Below are 12747 nucleotides of genomic sequence, written 5' to 3'. Positions count from 1 at the left end.
TTACGCTGGGGTGGGCAGAGGTGAAGCCGGTGAAAGGCACTGACGCCAGCCCCATGAGTGGTTTGGGAAGCGTGGAGGAGCTTGCTGGAGAGACACCGCAGGGAAAGGGTCTGACACGAACATGTTTTTCTTTCAGAAAGCAGGCACGAGCTATGGGCTTGTTGTCCACTTGGTCTGCTTCCATGGGTAGAGCCCACAGTCCAGCTGGGAGGTCCAGGATCGAGACCTCGCTGACGCTTCACCTCCCTCCCCATCGCACTGTTTCCCCCCACCTGCTGGAGAAAGCCCCAGCGTGGAGATGGAAGCCCAGCCGCTAGCCCTGCTCGGGAAGGAAGCAGGAGGGAGATGGCCAGGAGATCGGGGAGAGTCGGCAGCAACGTTATCTGCTCCCCAGCTGGGGTGGGACACTTCTGCCAGGAAGGAAGAGGAGCTCTGCTCTTCTACTTCTGGGCGTAGTGTTTCATGGTTGGGAGGTACCAAATAACTCCCGTAAAATTCTGTCCCGGGTATGCTCTGCTTCACATTGCCGATGGGACAGGAACTTTGGTATTTCTGCAAAATCCTTACTGTCTGTCTTGTCCAAAACTACAAAATAAACAACGCCAAGTCTACCCTGGAGATGTTTCTTTGGGGGTCAGAAGGCTCAGGGGAGGTGTGTGAACAGGATGAGCTTTTCCAGCTAGCTTTAGGGAGCCCCTTCCCACGCAAAGTCTCACTCTCTAAAGTCCCTGACCCTCATTTCAAGTTCATAAGCTGGGTCATTTCACTGGGCTGTGATGTGTGACCCAGGAGCCTCAGCAGCACCTAAGCAGAGAAGGCATTCACCTACCTTGGAAGCCAGGCCAGGCTGTTATGACCTAAAATACTAGCAAAATATCTACCAGCATCTGTTCAAGTCCTCTGACATGGCTGCAGGCAAATTGCTCAAAGAGGCAGAAGATTTTAAAACCTTCATAAGGTCTTTCAGTAGCGGGAGAAAACTCCAGAAATAAGCATCGCTTCCTCACACCGCAGTGTTTCTGTTGGCAAAGAAACAAACCCAACTGGGAAAAAAAGCTCTCTGTTTTATTAACTAAAAGTGCCATCAGCCTGATGTTGGGGAGGGAAGGTGCCCAAGGCACAGGTGAAAAGTGGACACAAAGCTGGCTGAAACGGGGCTGGTTAATCCCCTTTTTGGTTCTGCCTTCCCAAGCTCAGAGCTGAAGGTGCTTCTCCATCTGCTCCCTCAACTTATATTTCTGAATCTGGAATAAAGAGAAGAGGAGGAGGAGAGACTCAGACAGGAGAGAGGCCAGGAGGCCAGGGCTCCTGCCCTGCCCCAGCCCCTCTCTCACCTTGCCTGAGACAGTGAGCGGGTACTGACCCACAAACACAACGTACCGCGGGATCTTGAAATGGGAGATCTGGGAAGAGAAAGCCAACCGCCATGCAACCTGCCGGGACCAGTGTACCCTGCCCAGCTGGTGCTACCCAAGCCAGGGCTGGATCCCCAGTTGCTTTAAACCCCTGCACTTTCATCTGTAAATCCCCAGCAGCTACTGGGTGCACTGGGCCGGCAGAGAACTGAATTTCTGGGCTCAGAGGAGTGGGAGACCCACCTTCCCTTTGCAGAAAGCTTTAATCTCTTCCTCGGTGCAGTCCTGCCCAACCCTCACTCGGATGCAGGCGCAGATCTCTTCTCCCATCCGTGAATCCTTCACACCGACCACCTGGTTGGGACAGAAGGACGGCGTGACCCCTGGGGACACCCCTCTCCTCCCGCAGCATACGTGTGCTGGAAAAGGTGGTGCGAGCCCTGACCCGTATCACGGGATGCGGGAGTCGTGGCGTGGGCTGTGTAAAGGCAGCTTGAGCTGCCTGACCATCCCATTGGTGCTTTCTTCATGAAATCGAGCCCTCCTGGAGGACTTCCCAACCATCTGGCAGAGGAAAGGTGGCAGAGCAGGAGGGCTGAGTCAGACCAGCCAGGCAGCAGCTCATCGTGGGTGCAACATGGACCTGTCATCCCTCTGCGTGCCTCTGCTTCCCCCAAAAATAGGGCAACACATTTCACAACAAACAGGGAGACTTGGGAGGCTGCTTCGAGTGCTTTGGGATCTCTAGATGAAGCAGCAGGAGAGGGATGAAGTTGAATTAAAGGATTATTTGAAACTCTTATAATGGCAGATCTTAGTAGACCACTGCCTGTGACACCAGGAGATGGGCTTCCCAAGCCTGATCTCTCTCTAAAGTTTGCTTACACTATTTCGTAAGAGTCCTACTGTCATGCCCCGCCTTGAACTGGTATCTCGAAATCCTGGAGACACGTCGATCATTTTGTGTCCAGAGCAGTGACATAAAGCCCTAGAAACTACATAAACAAGGCTGGTTTGCAACCCATCTGCACTGGGACTGTTCCAGGGAGAGATGCTAGCCTGGCACAGGCACAACACTGACTAAATAAGTGGTTTATTTATGGGGAAACTTGTCTGGCACAAAACCTGGAGGAGAACAATCCCAGCAGATTGGGAGCAGCTGCTCAATGCTGCAAATCATTGCTGTCTTGCAAAGGGGTGAAACTAAGTCTAACTCCTCATCTCCAGGGACTCATTGGAGGAGTCTTTTTGGATTTAGGAGTTTAGTAATTAATGATCAGTAAAAACTGTCCTTCCAGACTGCTTTCCAAGTAAGAATTTCAGACGGAGCTATGAGAGTGGACAGGTAGTTCAAAACAGAAGAAGAATGACAGTCACTACTTTGTAGACGTGAAGCTGGTGCACGAGGGGATTGCCTAAACCGATGTGCCCCATGCCAGGAGCTCTGCCTGCCCCTTCCCTGCCATGAGCCTCTCCCTCCTGCTTGTCGACCAATATGACACAAAAGGAGGTGCTGGAAACAGGGGCAGACAGCCAGGTCCCAAGCAGCAGTCCCAGCAGCTTTGTGTACAGGTTTCCCACCACAGGAACCATTGCTGCTCACCCACCCCACCTCCCTCCCGCTCACCTGGACCTCCTCAACCTTGGGATGGGTGTGGAGAAACTGCTCAAGTTCTGCTGGGTAGATGTTCTCTCCTCCCCGAATAATCATGTCCTTGCAGCGACCTATAATTCTGCAGTAGCCGTGCTCATCCAGGCTCGCAAGGTCCCTGCAACAACACCACACACCTGGTCCTGTCCCAGCTGGGCGACAGGACAAGGGGTAATGGTTTTAAACCAAGAGAGGGGAGATTTAGACTAGATAGAAGGCAGAAATTTTTCACAATGAGGGTGGTGAACCACTGGCCCAGGTTGCCCAGAGAAGTGGTAGATGCCCCATCCCTGGACACATCCCAGGTCAGGTTGGATGGGGCTCTGAGCAACCTGATCTATTTGGAGATGTCCCTGCCCGTTGCAGGGGGTTGGACTAGATGGCCTTTAACAGTCCCTTCCAAGCCAAACCATTCTATGATGATTCTAAGAACGGCTGATGCTCCCCCCCAGCCTGGTCTGGAGGCCAGGTCAGGGTATCCAGAGGGTAACGGCTGAACACGTGGAAGAGATCACAGAGCTCCTGCTACAGCCAGACATTGCCATCGGCAGCGTCCACACAAACATCAGGGCTCAGGGGGAGGCAATTCCTGCCCCTGCAGCGTCCCCCCGCAGCCCCTCCACGGCACCAGCAGCGAAGCGACTATCCCCATCTCCAGGGGCACTTGGCACCGAGGGCTCTGCGCTAAAAGCTCTTCTGAAGTTTCATGGAGAGATCGGACCAGGAGGAAGGGGGCTGTTTCCAGACTCACCCCGTCTTGTACCACCTCTCAGCAGTGACCACTTCCCTCGTCTTGGCGGGGTCATCCCAGTAGCCCAGCATGACGCAGTAGCCACGGATCTGAAGCTCCCCGGGAGTGTTCAGAGGCACAGACTTCCCTGTTTCCGGATCCTCAATTTTTGCCTGCAGTGGAAGAGAAGAAGGGCTTAGTAGGGGATGTCTGAGCCAAACGTCATGGCATGTCCCGACTCCAGCACCAGACAGAGGGGACAGGCTGAGGTCTGCTGCAGGCAGAGGAGCAGGGGCAGGTGGGGAGGGACATGGTCACCTCTGTGTGGGGGAAGACACATCCCACCGTCTCGGTTTTTCTGGAGATGCTGTCATTGGGGAATCCCATGAAGGTGACAGGGCTGTTTTCTGTGGTCCCGTAGGCAACCTGCAAATACAAGGGAAGAAACATGTCTCAACCAGTGATGACCACAGGAGAGAGTGGGGTGGGAGGAAGATGTTCTCACAAGTCACTCAGGTCACAGGCAAACGCTGCTTTCCTGGCCCATGGACGGGGCTCTCCAGACCAGAGAGTCCTGGAGAGACAGGAGCTAATGCAGCGCTGGACCTGCCTGCCACAGCCTTCCTCACCGCCATCGCTGTGCTCCAGCTCCCCCCCCACCGACACTTTGGGGATCATGTACTTTTGACACCCCAACTACTTTTCTTGGAGGACCCCAGGGTTCACCCTCCGCTTTTTTAACCTATGTTTCTCCAAGCCCTGTCCTGTTGACTCCCTACCATCTCTGCCAGACACTGATTTTGCCTCGGTGCCCTTGCAGCCATCTACTCAAGGTGCTGACTTCACCTTGCATCTTCCACAGCTCAGGGCACACTGGACGTCGCTCTGGAAAAACCTTGGAGCCAGCAGCGGGCTCCTGCGGGAGACCGCGTGTCCCGCAGCACGGCTGCTTGCTCCAGATCCTTTCGTGCAGACATCAGCTCCCGTAATGGTCGTAAAGGCATCACGAGGCTGCACAACGCTCGGCGCAGCTGCACTTACAGACTGAAAGCCTCCCAGCAGGACAAAAGCTTCTCGCTGCTAAACCTCCCTCACCGCTAATCCCAACGGCAGGCTCCAAGTCACCTCAGCTGAAGGTCACTTCTTCTCGGAGGAAAATTCCAGCTCTTTATGCCCAGCTCAGTGGCCTGCCGAGACAGCAGGAGCTGGGCAGGAGGTGCTGTGGGCAGCTCTGAGCTGCACTAACAGCACCATCGATGGAATTGCCGCTTCGCCTCCAGCTCCTGGGAGCTGCATTTCAGCAGTGGGATGTGCCGGAGCACTGCTTTGGTCTCTCTAACCTGCTCGGCATGTCGTGTGTCATCACGCAGGGTTTCTCTCCCACCCGCTAACGTCACCAGTGGCTGCTTTGCTGGCAGAGTATGGCTGGGAAAGGGCTGCTGCCGTTTGCTCCTTTCTCCTCCATCTTCAGAGGCTGACACGTGAGCAGCTCTGACCCACCAGACTGCAAGAGGGCCCAACCACCTTCCTACAGCCTTGGCACCCAGATCTGGGTCGTGCCTTTAGAGCAAATGCCCGGGCTCCAGCGCTGGCCGCAAGGGCACGTCTGCACGGTGCTCACCGGACCCCAGGCACCGCGCCCAAAATTAACGGGGGGCTTTGCAAAGGACTATGATGAGGCACCCTGAAAAAACAGGCATGTATCCTGAAGGAGCTATACATAGCACTTGGCGCTTTCTGCCGCTCGGGGCTGCTGAAGGATCTCACGTTGGGCACGGTCTGTCATAACGGCCGATGCTCTCGTTTTGACTCCACCGGGGTCAGTGTGAATCCGAGCTGGAGATTTGCAGGAGCCTCCTCTTAGCCAGGGATCTGGAGGAGACCGTCTCCAGGATGCCGCAGGGACCATCTGGCGCAAACTGCTCTGCAAGGAGCCTGGCAGCGCGCAGGGAGCAACTGCAAATAGGCTTCTCCGAGCAGACACAATGACAGCTTCCCAGCCGGGGTGGAAACCTACAGCGCCTAATGCTCAGACAGGATTTCTCTCCCACCCACTAATACGAGTCCTGTGGCTGGATCAAATGACCGACGAGACACAAATCCAAGATCTTAAACACTTATTAAAAGTCCCAGCGCCTTTGTTTTTTTGTCTTACTTTGCTGGATGAATTGCAACGTCGGTCCCAGGATCCCGGCCAAGCCCTGAGTCAACCCTTTCTGCCTCTCCGGGTCGCTCCAGTGGTTTAATTGGACAAAGCAGCAGGCAGCTCCCTGGCAGGGCGATGCTGCGGGCGCTGCGGCTCACCGGGCTCCTCTAGATGCCTGGCAGCGTGCCGTGTACCCCAAGCACCGGCTGGCCGTGCCTTGGCCGGCGGCTTGTCCCCATAAACACCCTCACACCCTCAGTAACGGGCTTCCCAACTCGGCCCAGAGAGAAACGTGGGTCTGAACGTCCCGCCTTCAGTCTGCTGCCTGATCGCTGCCTTCCTCAGCCAGCCTGCCGGCACCGGCACCGCTCGCTGCAGCCAGCCACCAGGATGCTGCTCCCGACCTTTCCAAGACAGCATTTCTCTCTTGGGATAGTGTTTTCCCCACCTGCATGCCCAGGACCGAGGCAGTGGCTGGAGTAAGCCCTCGTGCCAGCACTGCTGTCCTTCCCGACCCTCATCCAACGCGTGGAGCATCCTCCGCCGGCTCCATCGTCCCAGCCCAGCCGCGGCTCGTGATGGACGAGATGAAACGACCTTTCCACAAAACCCCATATTCCAATTTAAGCTTGGAGATATCCACAAAGATTCATAGCTTTCAAGACCCAAAGGGACACTTAGCATCATTCTAGCCTTGTCATCTGGTATAATTCAGTCCAGAAAACCTCACCCAATAATTTCTGCATCAGCTCCATAATTTCCACTGGAGCTATATCTTGTGTCAAAGCTTTTCAGAGGCAAGGAGTCCAGCTCAGACTCTTGGCTTTGAGAGGAGCTACAAGAGTACAGAATATAATTGTAAAGCCTTTTTTACTGTGAGGACCACAAGTGACCTCCCCAATGCCCAGCACGCAGATCAGCCGTGCCTTCAGCAATGACGAGGACAGCTCCAAAACAAACTGCCGCCTAACTTACCCCTCCTGACAAGAGATTCATTCTCTGTGAATCCTAAGCCTCTGTCTAAACTGGGAATAAAAAGAACATCTTAGCAGAACTGTGTTTTTTAAAGCACATTTCAAAAACATTTCCTGCTAGCGCTGTTTAAACACTGGCCACTGCAGAACAGGCAAAACAGCCTGAAGAAGGAAGTGTCTAAAAAATTAAAAATAAAGTAAAAACAATCAGACTCCAGTCTCTTTAGCAAACATCTGGGAGGCAGACTGATCTGGTGGGGAGAGCGGGGACTCTGAAGACCCTGGGTTTTTCCCAGCCGTGCTGCTTATTTACTGCGTAACTTGGAACAAGTCACATCAGCTCTCTGCTCCTCGGTTTTCCCCAGTGTTCAACAGCAATAAAAACACCCACTTCCCTCCGCATTCAACTGCTGCTGAAAGGCGGCGATGAAAAGGCTGGCTTCAGGACTCCCAGTACCCCCAGTGGGGTTACACTGGGTTGGGACTGGAGCAGAAGGTCAGGGCTGCAGGAGGGCACAAGGTCCTTGGAGGAAACCGCCTCTGGACCAGAACGATGCTCAGGGAAGGTCTTTGTGTCCCTCATCACCACCCTCTGGTTATGCCACGCTGGAGGATGATGGCAGAGCTTGAACCACCAAACTAAAACCTACAGAAATTGAGCTTTAGCTGAAAACAATATTGGCCTCAGAAAAAAGCAGCAAATTGACCATGAAATAATAGGGATTTTCAGGCTTCAAAGAAGGCGTAATGAACAACAGAAAGCTGACTGGCAGCCCAAGAGATGTGCTAAGGGACCTCGAAGAGACTCTTTCAGCCCCTCTCAGTGTAACATGCTGGATGGATCTAATTATCCCTAAACCCGTGCTGAGCGTGTTGTCTGCCTTGGGTATCTCCGCCAAAGTCAACCCCAGCCCTTCCCTTTGCAGCCAGCTCCAAATCGTTCTCAGCTGAGCAATGACCTTCCCTCGTTCAGCTGCTCTCTACCAAAATCACCCCGAGTTTCGCTGTCCTCTGGGGACATGTGTCTCCTGGCTTTGGAAATGTCCCACTCTCCCAAATTGTATTGGAATATTCCTGAACCTTCAGGTCAACTTTGCTGCCGCAAAAAAACAACTTCTGATCACGTCCAGCCTATGTCACACTGAGATTTCATTTCCTTCCCCAGCAACAGTACCATCTTTGTGTCAAAAACGTCAGGATACAAACAAACAGGTCTTGTAGGACAAACCTCCAAGGGTGGCCACCCTGTTGGCATTCCTCCCCACCCGGAGAGCTGACAGACAGTCCCAGTTTGGATGGGGCTTAAAAAGTTCCCAAAAATATCAGGTGCCCAAAGCACTGTCTTTGTGTTGTAGCACGCAATGGCTTTGCCTCGGGAGGAGACCACTGCAAAAATGGCAACCCAGCTTGCCCAGGCCAGAAGACGGCCGCTGAAAATTAACCTCCTGTTATTGTACAGTCAGGACAAACTGCTCCTCGCGGTCTGGAGTTAAAGCGGCCTCTCTTCTTTCCAGGCTGAGCGGCAGTCTTGAGGCTTGCAAGTATTTCCCCAGTCCTGCCAGCATTTCAGAAGCACTACCCAGTGGCAACCAGTAAAGGCATGTGCAGTTACTTACTAGTTTATCCACAGCTTGATAAAAGGTCTTTGCTATGTAATTAACTCCATCCTCCCTGCTGCTGGGTGCCAATGCATTTGGAAAAAGTGGAATTAAAAGGAAAAAGTGAAAGGAAATGTGCAGAAACAGAGAGCCTTGCAAGAGTGGGAAACCACTCGTTTGGGGCTACCTGAATGCTCAAAGCTGCGGGAGAAGGCAACTTGGCAAAAACGAAGGGCAAAGGTAGCATCCCCACAGATGTGAAGATCTTAGCTCCCACCAAAGCCATGGCTGGAAGTCCAGGATCTTGTTGCTTCCATGCTGCATTTTAAATGTTCTCACAGCACATTCCCATAGCTTCTGCAGGTACTGAAGCCACCTACTTGTCAGCTTCTCCCCAAAAATGAGGTGGGATGGGATGGGGAGGTCTCACTTTGGCCAAGGATAAGCAGGGAAGTTGTCACTGAGCGGGAGCCGACTTTCCATTTTGAGAACGGGGGGGACTCATGGCTGGGGAGCATTTGGGAGAGTCAGAAGTCTTTCTGGATCGGTTGTGTTCTGCAAGCGAAGAATTCCGTTCTTCTTCAGAGCCTGCAAGAGCTGTAGAGAGGACAGCAGCCCTGGGCAGAGCAGAGGGCTGCTGGGGATGCCCGGCGCCTTGCAGGGAGGACACGGCAGGGCTGGGGAGAGGCAGCAGGGGCTGGGTGACCTTCACCGGAGAGGCCAAGAGCATCACGCAGCAGCTGCTGGGATCAGGCAGAAGGGAAGGGTGGGTGGACGTCAATGGGGAGCCAAGCTGGCAACATGTCAATGGGTGGAGGCCATGCTACAGTGGAAGAAAACCACCAGAAAAGGAAGGAGGTGCAGCCACCACCACCTCCTCCAGCTCAACAAGCAGCCTGGGCCCCACACCACAGTGAAGGGTACCCTTCACGCAGGTCAGATGGAAACGGTAATTGGGTCTGAACCCAGAGCCGCAGGTGCCGGCGTCACTGATGGGATACTTGCACGCCACCGAAAACCAGGGGGGGGGGCCTGGAGACCCTCTGGGGCTCCCCACGCCCGCACACCCACCAAGGCTCCTCAGTCGCTGCCTGGAGGGTGCTCCAGGGACAGCTTCCCTAGGACACTGCAGAGCTTGCGCCTTCTCCCACGCTGCTGCCGCCCCAGCACCCAGTGCCGGGCAGAGGCAGGAGCTCAGCCTGGCGCTGCGGGGGCTGCCGACGGGGAGAGCACCCCAGGGTGCCTGGGCCCTCGCCGCCAGCCTGGGCCCCACGGCTGGCTGCACCGGCACCGCTTCAAGAAGGTGGTTGCTAGCATGCACTGATGTACGGAACTAGATCTGCATCCCCTTAAAAGCTACAGAATCGGGCTTAAGTGAGCAATGGAGTATTTTAACGTGGAGTAACGCACGTGCAGCTGTCTTGATACGCCAGAATCGTCAGTACTAACAGAAATAATGATTAAACGTGGAAAAGGCCATCTCCAACGTGGTATCAAAACAGCTCTGACCTGCAGCACCAAAGAAACACCCTAAATCTATATTTATACTGTTTCAAAAACTGTATTTATTTGCTTAGCCCACAACGCCTCCAAGGAGGAGAGGAGGGGAGTCCAGCGTCTGCCAATTACCAGGCACCGGGCATGTTTGCAGAACGGTTAATCAATTAAGAAAGAGAGGATGGCAGGATAATCCCGCCTCTTCTGCGACGTCCTAGCAGCGCTGGTCCCAGGGGACCGGCGAGGCAGGGCGCTGGACGGGACCCAGCTCGCTGCGGCATCCCACCGCAGCAGCGGGAACGCCGACACTGCTGCCGTTGTTGCCACCAGACGGCGAGCCACCCACGAGCGGGACCCCGGGAGAGCTTTTGAGGACCGCTGGACATTTGCTGGCCAGTCGAGGGCTGCGAAACCCGGTGTGGGAAGACCAGACCCCGCCAGCGAGCAGCTCAGAACACAAACAGCCGGGAGCCCAAGGGCGAGGTGCCAGCCGCGGCAGATGCCAGCCAGCTCCCGCCGCAGGAATGTGCTCACCGAGGCATGGAAATCAAAAAACATTAAGGGAAAGAACTTCCTTTTATTCAACGTTTGTGCCTGGAGAAATGGAGCCGAGACGCAGACACCTTTCCCCCAGTAGCACTGCCCCGCTGCCACCCCGCCACGGGACCGAAAATAAGCCGGCATCCACCATGACCTCTCTGCAGGCACTGGGCTGGTGGGGAGCCCCCGCGGGAGGGACGGCTTCCCACCTTGCACCAGCATCGTGGCAGCCACATCGCGCCGTCTTCACGAGGCAGCGACGGGTCCAAATCCCTGTCCACAGCCTGCCTGCTCCAGCCACAGCACACGCACCCCTGCAGGGAGAGCATCCCTGTCCCCAAAAAGCTGCAGTCTCAGCCAGCGAAGAGATAAAAGGTAGAAGAAAGGGAAATTTATCCTCAGAGGAAGAAAGATGAGAAGGTGGTTTGAGGTTTGGGCAGTTTAACCTCTGAAAAATGTCTTGTTCCAGAAATACACATGGGTGGGGTGTATTTATGGATGGAGTTTGCAAGGCCCTCACCAGCTTTTTGCTCCAATCCGACCTGCGCTGGCAGAATTCTCCACAGAAGGGGTAAGCTGTTAGCTGGTATTTTTTGCAAGGCGATGGGAAAACCAAGTATCAGACTTTAGCTGCACTCAGGGAGGGAGCACGGATATGCTACCTAGCTTCAGTGTCCAACAGAAACGGGATGGATTTTAAATCTCACCCATCAGTTGCTCTTGCACAGTAAAGCTGGTATGTAACTGCAGGAATTGCTCATCAGGTGATTACAAGTAAGATTAAGGTGGTTGAACCTGCTCAGAGGGGAAAAAAAAAAAAAATCAGTGGATAGAAGATGATGCTTTAGAGGCGAATCTTTTCTTTTCCAATCATTCACCCAGCTCCCCGTCCGAGCTTTACGAGCGGCACGCACCTAAGAGGCACTCCTAGTCCTGATCAACCTGGAGAGGCAAAGGAGGAAAACACGGAGGGTTCTTCTGTCTACCTCCTCTTTCGCTGCCTCAAAGGTCCTAACCAAGACACTCAAAGAGCTACTCCAGGCATCAAAGCGTGTGCACGACCATTGCGGCGCCTACTGAACCAGGCATAAGCAAAAACGCCACCGTTCTGATGGAGGAGTTTTAAATCCTACAGTAACTACAGCAGCGAGCCCTGCAGGAGGTGCCTCCAGCAGGAGCCCGGCGCTCCGACGGTCAGAGCATCCCGCCGGCGAGGAGGCAGGAGAAGCGCTCGGCGCCGCGGTGAGCGGCGCGGCCCCAGCTGCTGGACCGCAGGGCGTCGCACCTCGGCTGACAGACGCTGGCAGCCCGACATGGCCCGGTTTGCACCAAGGTCCCACCTTACGTCGTCGTTCCACCAACCCTACCTGCCCCACCGGCTCACCAGAGCCTACGTTCACACCCCAGAAACCCCTTTTCTCCCCCAAAACAGTCATGCGATGGAAACACCGTTCCGACTGACAGCTGCCGGGCAGTTTTCATAACGCCGTCCAGAGCATGCTCGGCAGTGCTGGCAAATTCCTTGCTGCAACAATGGAAAAAACCCAGAAATCTCGGTGAATAAGCCAGCCTGTGTCCTAAGTCAGCCCTTGGATTTCCTCCCTTTCTTGAGCCTGTCTCGCCTCCGCAAAAGCTCCGCTGGGGCTCTGCAGCCAGCCTCAGGAGCAGAAATCTCAACAAGCTCACAGTTATGTGCTCGGCTCTCAGCTGTTTGCAGCAGCCAGGAGCTGGCTGGAAATCAGTTCAAAATGTTCCACTTCCAAACCCCACCCCACAACCCCTGGATCTCTCTTCACACCGACAGCAGCAGGCACTGGGGCTTTTAACTGCTTTGCTTTAGCCTTCTCTCTTGGGAGAGCAAGGGACATCCCCTGCCTTAACTCCCCTCTGCCGCTGCTACCCCAAGCCAGGAGCAAAGGCAGACCCTAGTCCCAGCTCCAGCCGTGACTTCCTTGCTCGGCTACTTCACCACCCCTTTAGCAATGTCCACGCCTTTCCCTGTCCACGACTTTGTCTCGAGAGCTGCAGGCATCGCCATCCCCCTCATCTGAGCCGGGCACGCAGCGGGGCACCCCTGCCCAGCATTCCGTACCCACCACCCACGCCCCACCGCTTCCCTGCCGGCTCTGCCACTGCCCCATCCCTTGTTGGAAGGCAACAGCCACCGCTCCACAGTGCCATGTGCCGAGAAAAAAACACCCTCACACAGGGTCTCCTGACTGTGGCCAGCTCTGGATGTGTCACGCTCCACTGCTT

The 12747-nt window shown here is 54.8% G+C and overlaps 1 protein-coding gene across 1 annotated transcript in view; it reads right to left on the bottom strand.

The window, feature by feature from the left end:
* Window positions 1-1193: 1193 nt before the first annotated feature.
* The window catches only part of ACSF2 (acyl-CoA synthetase family member 2), a gene marked incomplete at its 3' end in the record, with an annotated part of 35337 nt that continues 23783 nt past the window's right edge, over window positions 1194-12747 (bottom strand). The window contains exons 11-16 of the mRNA XM_082008096.1: window positions 4055-4162; window positions 3758-3909; window positions 2983-3124; window positions 1599-1709; window positions 1335-1403; window positions 1194-1244 (exon numbers count right to left, since the gene is read on the bottom strand). Of these exons, the coding sequence (XP_081864222.1) occupies window positions 1194-1244; window positions 1335-1403; window positions 1599-1709; window positions 2983-3124; window positions 3758-3909; window positions 4055-4162 (633 nt within the window). The remainder of the gene's footprint in view (window positions 1245-1334; window positions 1404-1598; window positions 1710-2982; window positions 3125-3757; window positions 3910-4054; window positions 4163-12747) is intronic.

The sequence above is a fragment of the Phaethon aethereus genome (assembly GCF_964289735.1).
Source record: "Phaethon aethereus genome assembly, chromosome: 18".
NCBI classification, from domain to species: domain Eukaryota; kingdom Metazoa; phylum Chordata; class Aves; order Phaethontiformes; family Phaethontidae; genus Phaethon; species Phaethon aethereus.
Note: the sequence above shows the minus strand (reverse complement) of the source record. Positions and strands in the feature narration are given on the sequence as shown.